The following is a 15,665-nucleotide window of genomic DNA, read 5'->3' on the forward strand; positions in this document are numbered from 1 at the left end:
ATTCCTCTCCTGCTACATTCACTCACAGATTAATTTCTACTTTGTCTTTGTTGAACTGTGATGTTTTGATTAAATTCAGTCGTCAGGAGTACTTGGGGGATGACTACTGAAAAGCAACTGTTCGGTGTAGCCAGGGACAAAGGCTTCAGGCTGCAGGCACAGCCTCCCAGGACCTCCTGCTCACCTGCCTGGGCCTCTGCCTGGCCGGGCCTCCATGCGGCCCTGACAGGTGGGGAGCAGCACCACATGGCCCTTCCCTGAACTCACTCAGCCAGCCTCCTGCCCCCTCTCCCTTGCCCTGTCCCCCTGTCCTCACAGGGCAGGCTCCAGAGCCATGGCGGCTGCAGGCAGGGAAGGAGGAAGGCGGCAGAGCAGGCAGAGGGAGCAGGGAAGTAGACACGGAGGCGTGGGAGGGGTCTGGATGGGAGGTAAGTGTGAGATCTATTCCGAAGGTTGGAAATCTATCCCCCCAACACCTGCTGATACCGAGGTGCCTTGATGGACTAAATCATTTTCTCCAAAACGTCCGTGTTGAGGCCTAATGCCCAGTACCTCAGGGTGTCACAGAGGCCCTGGGAGACAGGCTTTTAAAGAGAATTCATGCAGCAGGCCCTGCAGTGGCACCAAGCGCTGTTGGCTCTCCCTTGGAGGAGGGAGGAATGGGAAGCTGGGACAGGAGCGCTGGCTGCACTCACAGGGGCAGGCCTGGGAGGATTCACCCACCAGCTGGGGTCTCTGGCCCCAGGGCTGTGGGAACCATCGCTGTGAGTCCTGGGCTGGGGGACGCAGAGCAGGGTCGGGCTGGGGGGGACTCAGGACAGGGCCGGGCTGGAGGATACAGCCTATCCCTGTCCCCCCCCCCCACTTTCCTCTCCCCCTTCCCCTCCTCCTCCTCCTCTTCCTTTTCCTCCTCTTTTCCTCCTCCTCTAAATCCCCCCAAGAGGCACAATAGGCCTGCTCTCGCTGGGCACCTCTTGGTCCCTACTCCTCTGGTCACACTAATGGTCCCAGGCTGGCAGGTGGGCCCAGCAGGCCAGGGACTGCGGCTTTTCCTGTCCATATCCCCTGTCTTCCCCCGGGGCCTGGGATGGGGTGGGAAGTCAGTAGTGGGTGTAGGAGGTTGAGGAGGGACCGTTCGCAGCAGAGACGGGCGTTTAGTAGATGAGAGAGCAGGTGCAGAGGCAGATGCAGGAGAATCGTAGACATGGGAGCTCTCTGATCCCCTAGAGAACTTGGCCCGTGCTGGCAACTGGCTCGGCCCCTCCTGCGGGGCTACTGTCCTCTGCACTCCAGCCACACGAGCTCTCACTTCTCAAATGCACGGACTCACTCCACCCTCCGGCCTGACACGCTCGGGGCTGCTCACATGCGGCTTCCCGGAGAGCACCGAGAGCCCCACCCAAACAGGAGTCCCGGCACAGGAGTTCCGAGAGCCGCAGCCTCCCCGACACGCGCTCCTTCCAGTACCTGCTGGCCCAAGGCCCTCAGCCGCCCCCCCACCCCCACTCCCGATCACCCAGTAAATCAGCCAGCAGCAGGGACTGGCCTCCCGGCCTCACTCCCCCCAGCCCGGTTCTCCCTTCCCTTCCGGACAAAGAGCCACGTCGAGCCACGTCTGCACCAACCCCACCCACCGCAGCTCCAAGTAAACTCCAGAACTTTCTGTTCAGAGACTCTGAAAGAATTTTTTAATTAACCAAAATTGTCTCTCCTAATGGATGGGTCCCAGGCGAGAGCATGCTGTGACTCACTCACTCACGTGGCAGCGCTGGGCGAGTGGAGAGGGCCTGGCGGGCGGTGAATGGCAGCGGCCTCAGGAGGCCCCCCAGTCTCCGCTGCCCGGCCATCTGCCGTTCCATTCTTTATTTCACTTGCAACGCTTCGTCTGGGAACTCCAAAGTGTTTTTGTATTGATGAATGTTTAAGTTTTAAATGTTCAAGTTTAGAGACATAAAAATGTTTCCCCATCCGTAAGTCTCAGATATATAGATATACATACATACAGATAGATAGATAGATAGATAGATAGATTTTAACGGATTTCCTGGGATGGTGATACCTTCCCTTCCCCTAATCACAAGGTTAGTTTGTGGAATACAGGTCACCTCACATTAAGCAATCCAATATTCAAACATCTGAACCTCAGAAGAGGTTCCAGGGTATCATTAGCCTTTCAAGGGAAGATCTGTATCCCATTTTCAAAAGGATTCAACCCAAGATTAATCTGTTTCAATGCACAAAATCTTGATCGATGTGCATTTTTTCAGAACCCGCTTCTCCTGTGTCTCTTTAGATGTCACCTAATTCGAGAGATAAGTAACCAGACTACAAGCACTCCTGCCACGCGAGAACCCTGTGTCGTGACTCATTTCTATATTCTTATGGAGAAAGCTGTGTCTGGCCCGAATCATTCACTGCTGAATTGCATATGACACGGTATTTCTACATTAAAATATGGTGGCTGAGCTGCAGACGTGAGCTGAGGTTACTCGGAGGTGGTCCCCAGTGACAGTGGTCAGACAGGGCATGTGCCCACACTCACTGGTGCAGGCACGGAGGAGGACAGGCAGGAAGGAGTCAGCGGGAGGGGAGGTCCTGTAGCCGCTCCAGAGGAGACATGTCTGCTGGGGAAAGCCTTTGGGGAAGGAGCTGACCACCTCTCATAAGGACTTTGCACAACATGGCTTAGAGTGGAGGTGCTATCGGCGGGCAGTGGTGTGGCCTCGTGCCCAGAGTATCATGTCGCTGTGTGGAACTGCTCCACTTGGCACCCGTGCTGGCGGGGCTCAACTCTCGTCTGGCTGCGGAAGGAGAGCAACTGGAGCCTCACTCCTTGTGGGGCCACTGGCTCAGAGAGTGCCTACAGGCGGGCATCAGCCGCTCTCGGATGGCAGAGCTGGGCATCCCGAGGCTTCTGTGGGGCTTGGGGTGGTCAGGCCTCCATGCCAGTGACAGGCAAGGTGTGTGAGGGCCAGTGAGTCCACGGGTGTTGTTCCTCAGGTACTCGAGGGCCTGGCGTCCTTGGCCTAATGCTAGAATAGACCACGTTTTGAGGTAGCAACATCAGAGAGGAAGTTCTGGTAGAGAAAGTTCCATCGGTGGCTGCTCACAGTGGGCAGTGTGGCCATCCCTGGTCTCGCAGCTGGTCCTTGGGCAGCCCATACCGGCTAACCCGCCTGTCCTGCACATGGTCTGCCAACTGGCCTCTCACAGACTAAGGCGAGCGAGGGCCCTTCATCCAGGAATATAGACCCCGCTGCTCACTGCCAGCAGGCAGAGCTCCCCGCAAGCCAGGGAGGCCGCCCCTAAACCTCCATTGCGCAGGCCAGTGTCCTCCCCTCGAGGCCTCCACTCACCGCTGCACAGCAGCCCTGCCTCCCCACCAGGCACTGTACCAAGCTGCCTGCCCGTCAGCCCAGGAGCAGCCTGGCCCGGCCCCCAGCGGGGCAGTTCGTGGTCAGAGGCCTCCACCCTGACCTTCACAGCACCAGGGCTGGTCTCTCAGGTTGGACTCTCGCTGCCTTCATCCAAAACCTGTTCACGTACAGCCAGTGGCACTGGCTGTGCCCACCCAGTTCCTCCCTGGGAACTTGTCAAGCAGAGGTGGCGGCTCAGGATCGGGAGCGAGCACTTCCCCTTACGGAGCAGGTGGCGGCGCGCACCCAGGCCAACGTCCGTGCCGCCAGGTGGGCATCATGCCCATGAGTGCCCACAACAAACCACACTCCAGGGGAAGGTGGGCATCCCGGGCAGTGAGGGTTGTTTAAGGAGTAACCCGGGCTTCAGGCTGGGGGCTTCCATCCTGGAAGCGTGCAGTTTCGGGGCGGATTCTACCCTGAGGAGCCGCGGTGTTCACCCTACAATGTGGTGCTCATTCCAGTGGGAGCTTCCTCAGAAGCCGAGGCCTGTGTGGTCCTTGCGGCTTCTCTCCTGCCCACGCGTGTCCCCCGGGCTCAGGAGGATACGATAAAAGATTTGCCCTAAAAGACTAAAGGGTAAACACAACTAGAGAATTTAAGTTACAGAGAGGTTTCAGAAAAAAACCCAGTTACAGAAAATTTTCAGAAATAAGCATCAGTTGTGATATTTTTAACATGAAGGACACAAACAAAAATGCACATATGAGGAAAAATGATAGAATAAAAACAAAGGCAGAAAGCAGGGGGGCAAACGCATCAGCTGCCCACCCCCCGGCGTGGTGTGTGGTGCCGGGCCGATGCCACCGCAGCTTCCCGTGTCCCTTTGCGGACAGACTGCCTCGCCCGGAAACAGCGCCCAGCGATGCCGCTCAGAGCGGTTTTGAAATGAATATCTGATTCGAAACTTCCCCTGTGCCTATAGTCACATGCTAATTTACATTTTAATTACTTCCTAAGAAATCAAAAGCATTTGTTGACAGTAGAACATGATGCCAGCTTCACAGGCTCTGTTGGTGGATGCTTAATGGACTTAATTAGGTAATTAGTGATGTTAATTATCCTTCTATTATGAAGATAAAGATGCCTCACAAACGATGCGCTTGTAAAGAAACATCAGTGAAGGTATCAGTGCTGGCTTTGTTCATTTACTTCTGTTTCCAAACTCCCGGAGCGGCCTTGTGAGAGACCAGTGATATTTACTATGTCCTTACAATGGGGAAGGGGAAGCACTGTCTCCATGGGCCCGCCATGGGGCTTCCCCTTATTCTGAGCCCTAACACTGCCAGCGACGCGGCTCACACCCGCTGCTGGCCTGTCCACTGTGCTGCTGTGGTGTGGGGTTCCTTGTTCAAGGGCCCTCCTTCCACACACTTCTCCCCGGGGTGATGGCGGGTCCAACATCAACTGTCTGCAGAATGGTGTGTGTGTGTGTGTGCGCGCGCGCGTGTGCGTATGTGTGTGTGTGTGTGTGTGAGAGAGAGAGAGAGAGAGAGAGAGATTAGAGAAGAGAGGAAATGAGAGCGAAGGCTGTGGTTGAGTGCCCAGATCACTAGAAGGAAACCTAAAGGGCTAACTCACCCTCGGGCTGCCCACTGCTGCATGTCCGAGACCCCCAATGCGGGGTCCCCACTGTCCCGAGGACCCACGCTGCTGTGGGAAGTTCCTTCTGGGTGCAATGCAGGAGCACAGCTGCCCGCAAGAGCAAGGCTGAGATACACCCTACCCAGACTTCACTTCCAGTTACACTGAGAGCGGAGGCTTCAGAGGAGTCAGAAATGAAACTATTGGACTTAATAAATTTCCTCTTTCTTGATCCCAAATCTCACTGCAAGCAAAGCACAACGAATGGCTTTCAGTCTTTTTAAAGCCATGCTCGCATTTGTTTGTGAGTGGTTTTGTTCCTTTTACAGATATAGTAATTACGTGCCCCATTTAATTACCTGCTCACAAGACTTCCCACCCCCGAAGCACAACAGGGGCGGGGGCTGTGGGCCTCACAAAGGCTGTGACCTCGCTTCCCGCTCCTTTGGTCCCAGATTTTGATGTTTTTTCCTCTCCCTCCACTTATTTTCTGATTGGCTGACCCAGGATGCCTTCCTCCCTGCTTCCACCAGAGAGAATGGATTGCTAAATTCTCACCCTCAGCTCTAGGAGTCCTCACTGTCTGAACTTCCCCCAGATTGGGGCTATCTCTGCGAAACGTCTCCTGTGAAAGCCGGTTCCCTCCTGGCCGCAAGCATCATGCTGAATTTACTACAAGCTGAAGTAAAGCTAGTCCCAGTGACACCCTTTGGGATCTCAGATTGTTAAAATGTCCTAAATCTCTTCAAGGTCTTTGACTTTAACCCGTTTCACAGACCTTCCCAAGGAATTCTGACTACAGATTCCACAGATGTGGTCCTACTTCATCTGCCACTGGACTCTACCCCCACGTCCCACCCTTCCTTCCCCGGCCCATTCCTTTCTCTGGCGCAGTCTCTGCTCAGCACGGGGCTCCTGGGAGTCCTGAGTCTTTTCCCCCAGCTGAGTGCACCTACAGGGCCTGTGCCCACTGAACACCGAGCCAGTGCCCTCACCCACTGAGCCATGCCCTCACCCACTGAGCCAGTGCCCTCACCCACTGAACACTGAGCCAGTGCCCCCACCCACTGAGCCATGCCCTCACCCACTGAGCACTGAGTCAGTGCCCCCACCCACTGAGCACTGAGCCAGTGCTTTCACACACTAGCCAGTGCCCTCACCCACTAGCCAGTGCCCTCACCCACTAGCCAGTGCCCTCACCCACTGAGCCATGCTCTCACCCACTGAGCCATGCCCTCACCCACTGAGCCAGTGCCCCCACCCACTGAGCACTGAGCCAGTGCCCCCACCCACTGAGCACTGAGCCAGTGCCCCCACCCACTGAGCACTGAGCCAGTGCCCCACCCACTGAGCACTGAGCCAGTGCCCTCACACACTAGCCAGTGCCATCACCCACTAGCCAGTGCCCTCACCCACTGAGCCATGCTCTCACCCACTGAGCCATGCCCTCACCCACTGAGCCAGTGCCCCCACCCACTGAGCCAGTGCCCCCACCCACTGAGCACTGAGCCAGTGCCCCACCCACTGAGCACTGAGCCAGTGCCCTCACACACTAGCCAGTGCCATCACCCACTAGCCAGTGCCCTCACCCACTGAGCCATGCTCTCACCCACTGAGCCATGCCCTCACCCACTGAGCCAGTGCCCCCACCCACTGAGCACTGAGCCAGTGCCCCCACCCACTGAGCACTGAGCCAGTGCCCTCACCCTCTGAGCACTGAGCCAGTGCCCTCACCCACTGAGCACTGAGCCAGTGCCCCCACCCACTGAGCCAGTGCCCCTACCCACTGAGCACTGAGCCAGTGCCCCCACCCACTGAGCACTGAGCCAGTACCCCCACCCACTGAGCCAGTGCCCCCCCCCACTGAGCACTGAGCCAGTGCCCTCACCTCTGAGCCAGTGCCCTCATCACTGAGCACTGAAGTGTCAAAGCACTGAACTCAAAGGCATCGGAGACCTGGAGAAGCCTCAGCCGTGCTGCTCTGGGCAGGAGTTTCCATGAGGCCCCCGCGCTTCGGTCTCAGCAAGGCGGTCACCACTCAGCTGCAGGAGACAGCACAGTGGACGGGCAGAGGAGCCTGCCACTCCCACAGTGACGGCGGCAGCTTCTATCTGCACTCTGCCTCTCTCTTCTGCAATTTCTGTGTTTCATGATACTTTAAAGAAAAATAAGTATACAGACACATTTACGCATGAAATAATATGATGTCTGGGATGTAGCTTCAAAATTATTTTGTGCAGAGGGAAAGTGGTTAGTCATGGAGACGAGGCAAGATGAGTAAGGAGTTGGAAATTATGGAAGTGATGGATAGATACATGGGAGTTCATTTTATTATTTTCTCTTCTTCGGTTATATTTGAATTTTTAAGCAATGGTCTTTTAAAGGGATAATGGGTAAAGTGTGCAGAGTGGATGGTCGAACGGCACTTTCCTTGCCAAGGACCCAAGGCAGGACTGCCCTTACCACAGCTGCCAGCTGGGTGCTGGTCTGCCAGTGTCTCCCCAGGGCAGGCTGCTCACGACTGGGGTGGGCAAGGATGGGCCTGTGCCCACATTCCGGAAGGCAGCCCATGGCAGGGGCACAGTCACCTGCCCACACCTGTGCCCTGAGGTCTCTGAGGTCTTCCAGGCCTCACGTGTGGGCACGGCTGGTCTTACAGGTGACTGGCAGGGGGGTTGTGCTCATCCACAGGCAGCTTCAGAGAAAACATGTCTAGTGCTTCCGCGTTCCATGTCCTTGCCAGGCAGACAGAAAACTCCAACACAAAGGAGTTTTATCAATGTCGGTGTGTCACCCTGGCTTGCGGTGCCTTCCATCCACTCTGCTACTTCCCATAGGGCCCTGGCTTCCCTCCCCGGGCCATTTCAGCTTCAGAAACAGCCCTGAACGCTTGCTGAGCTGCCTCCACTGAAACATACAGGACCAGGGCTGGCCGGCTCCAGGGCTGTGCTCCAGTGGGGCCCTCTGACCCCGGCCGGAGACAAGGCGTAGTTGATCCCAGGAGCAAAGCGGGGAGACATGCACCTCACACTTTGTCAGACAATACAGGCCAGGCAGCAGCACCCAGAGGGGCATCCACTGCACACTCCCTCTCTCCTCTGGCCTGCTCCTTCCATGCCTGGACACGCCGCTGCCCTGGCCTGCTTTGCCCGTCTCCTGTGGCCCTCTTCTTGCTGCTCAGCTCATCCTTGGCACAACAGGTTCTCAGGCACATTAACTCTCACAGCTCTGACCGTGCAGTCCCTCCCCCACTGATGATCCACAGCCCCAGGCCGTCCACCCTCAGGGTCCCTAACTGCAGTTTAACCTGGACATTGAGAAACGTGCTGCTCGCCTGCCTAACTGCCACTTGTAGGCCACGGCTCCCCCACTAGACCCCATGCTCTCCTGCACCCGCCATGCCACCAATCACCATGCTGCCCAGGCCAGGCGCTGTCACCCTCAGCCCCTCTCCCAGGCCCCAGTGCCCAGGTCCGTTTACTGATTCCTTTCACTAACACTGAAAGACAGGTGCCGATCCACTTCATACTGTGGGATAACTTCAGATTCACAGGAAAGTCCTAAAGATAGAACAGAGAGCTCCTGCCCACCCCTCACCGGTTTCCACGAAGACAGACACCATGGCCAAGGTGTCTGTCAAAACTAAGACACCAGCGCTGGCTGTTGATTCAATTTGTTTTAAACAATAACATCTGGGACTGAGTGGTGAGCAAAGTCAGAGCCCAGCTGGCGAGGATACGGGCAGGGTGCCCTGGCCTTCTCCACGCTGGCAGGAGAGCCCGAACCCCAGCCTTTGTCCAACGGGCTGGCACCACAGCCTGTGCCCTGGCAGAGGGGCTGAGAAGGGGTCTGGGAAGAGGAGAAGGGGCTGCCCTCTCACACCGGCCTTGGTCTTGCCGCTGAGCTGCCCGGAGGAAACGTTCCCTAAGAGCCAAGCAGCAAGAGGGATCGGGCTCGCCCGCACCCCGCCCTGCCCCAGGAACAGTTTCCCGGCGTGTGGAGCTGTCAGCTGCTGACATGATCAGGAGTAACACCAAATGAATAATGTTTCCTCCAAAACCAGCTCCCTTAATTACAACGGAGAGACGGAAGACGCCGAAACGCCAATTTCATGCACTGTGCCTGAGTAATGTCTGCGCTGCCTTTTCCAGATGGCGGCCTCGCTGGAGGGACTGATGATGTGGGCATATTTAGGGAAAAACCAATAACGGAGTCTTTAACCTTCAACAACAAAAAGCGTGTTGTACAAAATGTTCCTTGGGATGCATTAGAAAATATCAATTACATTGCTCACTGAGGTGTAATCAGCTGTAATAATCAAAATTAATTTTTAAAAATAATTAAACAGACCCCAGGGCAAATAGTCGATGCTCTTATCCTGTGACATCACGGCGCACATGTGTACCTGGGAAGCTGTGCCTTCTGGCAGCACAGTGTGTGGGGCGTGACGGGTGCGGGCTGCGGGAGCCCCCAGGCCGGGAGCCCTGCGCGCCCCGCTCTGTCCCTGAGAACCTCATGTGGTGGGCACTGTGCCCGGGCAGGCGGAGCTCCTGGCAGGGAACGCTGCTGAGCAAAGATGCAGTTCATTTTACAAATTAAAACATAACCCACTTTGATTCAAAACTAAGTTGGCTTTAAAAAACCCACAGGTTAAAAGCTATAGAAAGGATATACAATCAGGTTTAAGAAGAAACAGATGGGGCTCACATAGGAAGGAAGAAGCGGGAGTGGGGGGTGCGTGCGCACGCGTGTGCGTGTGTGTGTGTGTGTGTGTGTGTGTGTGTGTATACGTGTTTTGCAGAAGTTTATCCCGCTAGGTACGTGCAGTTATGAGTTGGGCCATGGTTATCTCCCAAGCTTCTGAGTGCCCGGATCGGAGAGGAATGTAAGTCACCCAGCCCTGCTGCTCCCGAGGGAGAAATCCCAGTTCCTCCCGGAACACAGCCGAGGGCGATGTCCCCGGGCTGCCCCTCTCCACTTGTCCAGCCCCTCCCCTTGGGCTGCTGGAGGACACCCAGCACTCGCCGGCCTGGTGCCTCTGCCTGGTGAGCCACCCGGCCTGACCGCTCCTTCCCGGAGGGTAACCGGCACAGGTCCCTCTTGTTTCTCTGCTGCACACCTCCTGCCCGGAGGGCAGCTGCCCACCTCCATCCACACAGCCCGCACCTCTCTCGCCACCCTCTCCCCTTCCCTGCTCTAGTTCCCCACAGCAACAGCACCCCCACACTTATGAATTTATTATCTGTCTACTGTAGCTCTTCACCCCCTAGGAAGCAGCCGCCACTAAAGCAGAGGATATGTTAGTTTTTTTCTCTTTCTAATTTCGGTGCTTATAGCGGGATATAGTCAGCACTTAATGAGTATTTGTTGAATAAGTGAATGAACGAATGAGACCTTCATTGGTGTAGAAACATCTTCCACAGCCGCCCTCACAAAAAGGCAGAGCCGGTTCAAGCGTTCCTTTTCCCACATCTCTCCACGCGTTGGGATAACCATGCCAGCCACTGTGACCCTACGTGGCTACAAACAGTGCGGCCTTCAGGCTGCTTTCAAATGGGTTGGTCTCTCACCCTACCTCCCCAGGACTCAGAGGCAGCTGAGCGGAGCCAATGACAGTGACCCTGAGGGAATCACCCCGGCACTGGCATCAATAGCCTGCCAGGGTCCCCATAAAATGCACGTCTGTGCCCAGCATCCCTGCCGTCCCTTCCTTGGCTCCACGCCAGACAGGCTGGCCTCCTAGGGACAGTGCTAACTGGCCACGGGGCAAAGCGAAGCGCATGCAAAGGAGGCTGGGCACCTCCTGACACACGTGCACAGGTCCAGCACCAGGAGAGATGATCTGGCCTCCGAGCTCAGGGCAGCGATGTCCTGTGGAATGGCTTCCCCTGGTGGAGAAGTCTCTAAGGTAACACGGGAGTTTGAAAACTGTCTCCTATTTCTAGAGCACTTGGCGTTTTCTGTGCTTCCTCGTGTTCTGAGGTGGACACCACATTCCCACTGTGTGTTCAGCAAGCGGCCCCGAGGGGCAGGGCATGGCCTGAGGTCCCGCATGGCGGGTGGGATGGGCCCCCACACTCTGCCTCCTCCTGGCCACGCAGCCCTTGACTTCGCTCTGAGATTCCGTTTCCTCATCTGCAATGGGCTCCCGGGAGCCGTGTGATGTCACAGCTGATACAAAACCTCAGTGAGTTGTTCACTCAGGCAGCTGGGAGTCTGCCCACCAGCTCACTGACCAGCGTCTTCCACAAGCCACAGAGCTCGGACACGGTCAGCCACGCTCACCTTCCTGGCCTCCCTCTGTGTCCGGGCGCCCTCCCTAGTCCTGAAGCCCCCACTTCGGGAGCGCCCAGCAAAAACACCCCCTCTGCCCTAACCGTGCTGCTGGGCAGTGCAGGATGCCCTCACGCCCCGCTCCTTCCAGGACCTGTTGACAGTGCCTCTCCCTGGAGCCACTGACCACAGCGGACACGTGGGGACAGCAGAGCCCAGACTCTGAGCATGTGGATTTGGAGTTAAGCTCACTTTCCCAAGTCCAATGGGCAGAGAGCTCATATTCTGTCACATGTCAATCACGATCCACCCCGCCTTCCTGGGGGCCCTCCCCCACAGGTTCCCAGGGTTATCTGTCCCATTGTGGAGGTGAGCAGGGAAAGACTCAGGGAACTAAGTAAACTGCCCCAGGTCTCCTGACCCTCCCTGTGGCCATGTCCGGGCCATGACCACCGTCTGCCTCTGAAGACCAGGGAGCCCAGCACCAGAATCAGTGTGTTTTCCACAAAGAGCCTACGTGCTCTTGTGGAGCCTAGGAGGTAGCGCATAGCCCTGCCCTTGAACCTGGGCAGAACTCTGTGCCTCCCTCAGCCAGAGGGACCCGGCAGGGTTGATGCTGCAAAGCTTCCAGAGTGAGGTCACAGAAAGCGCTTTCCCGGAAGCCAGTCCTGGAAGCCCAGCCTCAGGCTGCTGGAGGATGGGATGGCAGAGAAGCTGTGTGTATGGACAGGCCAGCAGGCTCAGCCAGAGAACCAGCTATGGTCCCACTCCCTACATAGTATTTGTGATCGCACACGACTCATTGTTGGCACCACAAGCCTTAGAGAAATTATTAGAAAACTCTAATGCATCAGCCCACCAGGCAAGAGGCTCTCACCTCATTCCCTGGACAGCACCATGTCCGGCCCCCATTGCTGAGTCCACACACGCAGCTCCCGCCGAGCTGTGGGCCAGCACTGCCTGCGCACACATGACAGAGCATGGGTCGCGGTTCCGTTTGATGTTTAATGCCAGGAGGAGCACCTGCTCTTGGTGCTCGAGGGGAGGTGCATGCACTTGAAGTTAAAGCCCAAGACCTGGCTCCCCGGAAGCAGCCTCAGCGGGGGAGCCAAAGGCCCCAGGAGGGCGTGGCGGAGCGTGGAGTTAGATTTGTCAGTGACAACAGAGAGGGGACAGGACTCCGGGTCTGAGGAGCGGGGTGTGGCTCACCTCGGTCTTGCACTCAGGGTCCTTGGCCTGCCGCCCAGGGATCAGCCTCATGGCCGAGGACAAGCTCTCACTCCACAGAGTGACTTTGCTGTGATGTCCGACATTCGAGCGACTGGCCAGAGATTTCTTCTCCGATGCTGGGGACGGGAAGCAGAGTGTCAGAGGAGAAACTGAGTGGAGGCACACGCTATCTCCCCAGCTGCTGGGTGTTCAAATGACCGGCCAGCACCGCGACAGGGACAGCCCCGGCTGCAGCTCACACTGCTGGCTTCTGACTATGAAATACTGGATGGGTTTCCACATCCCGGCCTGGCTCAGACCCCTGGCTCCACAGCCCACTCACTGCTGTGCAAGTTAGTCAAGTCCTTAAGCCTCAGTGTTCTCATCTGTGCAATGGGAATAAGAGCATCTGATCTCACTATGGTGTCATGGAGAGTAAATAAAATCATGTGTTTAAAACACAGCCCCTGAAATACAGACAGTTTGCAGATATAAGGTTGTTGGCAAAAAGAGAGCCATTTGTTAGCAGCAAGGCCAGCTCACTATGTCACCCACGCTGTGCACATGTGAATGAGCAGGGTGCGCATGTCCTGTTTAAGTGAGCTTTTCCCTGAAATAGAGTGGCATTTTGACTTCAGAGTGTACATGCATGCACATACACACCCACCAGGGCTAGGGTGGGAAGCCAGTGGGATAAGAGGTGCTGGACCGCCCGGAATCTGGGACAGTACACCCGGAAACAACCAGCGCGTCCATGGCAGCGGCCTCGGTGATGCTGGAAGTCCTAAAGCAGGCATGAGCCATACTGACAGCAATGGCCTCTTTACAGACACCATGAGACCTCGTCCTCACGGCTGCACTGATGGACATGAGGGTGAAATGTTGCATTGCTGATAGAATGCAAGGACACTAATATCTTTGGGAGGAACACTTTCCCTTGGAACCAAAGCTCTGGTCAGTACACAGCTTGGAGGTGACTGTCAGGGCAGGGCCTAGACCCCCAAGCTGCAGGCCCAGGTGAGCGTGGACATGGCAGCCCTCCCATCTGAGAGATTTCTAGAACCTCTCACTTGATTGGCACCTCTGGTCTTCCCTTCACCACGAAGCAAAGCTGCATTTATCCCTTGTGAGCCAAGATTCACGAGGTGTCCGTGATGTAAACCCCACCCGAAGGAACGAGGGAGAAAGGCCTGGGGAACCTGGGGAGCCCTGGCCCGGGACAGACCTAGGTAGTGCTGCCAGGCCTTGAGCATCGTCTCCTCCCAGAGCGGGGTGACCTCTTCCATCTTCACTTCTCTGCCCCCGGGGCTGACGGAGAGGTCGATCTTGAAGGTGTCCTCCAGCTCCTGCCGCCGCTGCGCCACCAGCTGCTGCCAGAGGGCCTGCACGGTGCTCTGGATGCTGTGCTGGACTGAGAGAGGGGGCGTCAGAGCTGCTTCCACTCATATCCCGGAGCCTCGTCTGGCTTTGCAACGCTACCGGCCTCTATGGGAGCTGCTCTCTCTGCATCCAGCTCCCCCACCAAGCCTGCCTCCTGCATGTCCGGGGCTAGGAATCATACTGGTGGGTGCAGGGAACCTTTCTCTCACCTCCCAATTCTCTCAGATGCCAATGGACGTGCCTGTGAGAGCTCTAGGGAGTCAAATTGCTTCCCCAGAAAGCTCCTCCAACCTGCCCTTCATACTAACCTCTCGGAGGAATGGATACCCAAAGAAGGCTGCGCCACGGACCAGGCCCCAAGGCAGTCCTCTCTCCTGCGCTGGCTCAAGGTCCCCACCAGCCCCCCTTCTCAGTGCCTGCATCTGCCCAGATGCGTACACAACTACCACATCTTCCTGCCGCTGGGCCCCACACTGTAACCACGGCAGGGCCTAATCCCCTCTGACCTTGGACTTCTGGGCCCCACCTCTGTCTGCTTTCTCAGCCTCAGGATGGACATTGCTCAGCCCACTCTGCCAACTAAGTCCCTACATGCCAATGTTTGTCCTGTCATTAACATGGTAAGAGCAAAATTTAAATTCCCAAGGTTTTTGAGCACTGCCGACCTAACAGAGCACAGGCTCTGTGCCGGCCTTCAGGGTCACAGCTGCCCCCTGTGAGTGGCAGCACGCCGGAGTGGTGGCGAGGGTCTGCTGCGGCTCCTGGCCCGGAGGAGCACGCTCTCAGGCACATGGACCCAAAGGCTGGCTGCTCTCTTAGAAACTGCCGACCCTTTAACTGGACATGATATTAGCAAGTCCAAACAGACCCTCCATTAAGCCAATCATGTCATGAAAGAAATGAGTTATTTCCTCCATCCCCATTTGTCTAAGGAAGAAAGATGAAGAGACAGCTATACAACAACCAGTCACTCTATCTAGTGGCCCCAAGGAAAACTCAAGAGACCCACCAAAATGGGAAATCAACATATGTGAGGTCCTCTGGTTCTTAGTCACACCAAGTCCCTATGGCTCCCTCTTGTTCCATCCATCCTCCACCCATGCCATTCCATGTTTAATATGCAAAAATCAATCCAACTTTACTCCCCATCAGGTTTTCCTGCTTTACTATCACATCATCCTGGAGTTTCCCAGGACTTTTTCTGGCCTTTGAATGTCTCCTTAGCACATGTTTCCTCATCATGGGAAAGTCACTGAAGAATGCAACCCCAGCAGTTATCACTATCCATCTTCTTCCCCAAAATAAACAGCAAATAAAATGTACCATCAGTCAAACTTGGGGTGTCATCCACTCTCTTCTCTCTCATGTCTTCATTTGGAGAAAGAAACACTTGATAGTAAGGAGTCATCCTAGGCTTGGGTTCCAATCCAAATCCTTCGGGATAACTAACAGACAAGAGATTTCCCAGTGAAATTAAGCTCTTTGGGATTACACTATCGTTCATTACAAACTAGAGGGAGGGTCCCTCAGCCTGGCCTGCACCTTCTCATAGTCTGGGATCCCTCAGGGGAGGTCCACCTGCCAGCGTAGGCCCGCTCCCTGGGGGAATCAGGTCAAAGCTAGCAGTCAGACATCCTTCTGGCAGCCCAGGAGCCCTCGGGGGATGTCCAACTGATGCTCTCCTGTGGGGAGTGGGCCTAAGCTACAGTTGTACATCCTTAGCACTCGCAGCCATCAGCCTGGCTTGTGGCTGAGCAGAGCACCCCCTGTGGGAGCATACTGACCATAGAGGGGTGTGGGCAC

The 15,665-nt window shown here is 56.0% G+C and overlaps 1 protein-coding gene across 1 annotated transcript in view; it reads right to left on the reverse strand.

Moving 5' to 3' along the window:
- The window catches only part of WDFY4 (WDFY family member 4), a 235,169-nt gene that overhangs the window by 85,151 nt on the left and 134,353 nt on the right, over nt 1–15,665 (reverse strand). The window contains exons 37-39 of the mRNA XM_045570637.1: nt 15,186–15,307; nt 13,708–13,893; nt 12,483–12,619 (exon numbers count right to left, since the gene is read on the reverse strand). Of these exons, the coding sequence (XP_045426593.1) occupies nt 12,483–12,619; nt 13,708–13,893; nt 15,186–15,307 (445 nt within the window). The remainder of the gene's footprint in view (nt 1–12,482; nt 12,620–13,707; nt 13,894–15,185; nt 15,308–15,665) is intronic.

This window comes from Pipistrellus kuhlii, unplaced genomic scaffold (genome assembly GCF_014108245.1).
Source record: "Pipistrellus kuhlii isolate mPipKuh1 unplaced genomic scaffold, mPipKuh1.p scaffold_m20_p_35, whole genome shotgun sequence".
Lineage (NCBI taxonomy): Eukaryota > Metazoa > Chordata > Mammalia > Chiroptera > Vespertilionidae > Pipistrellus > Pipistrellus kuhlii.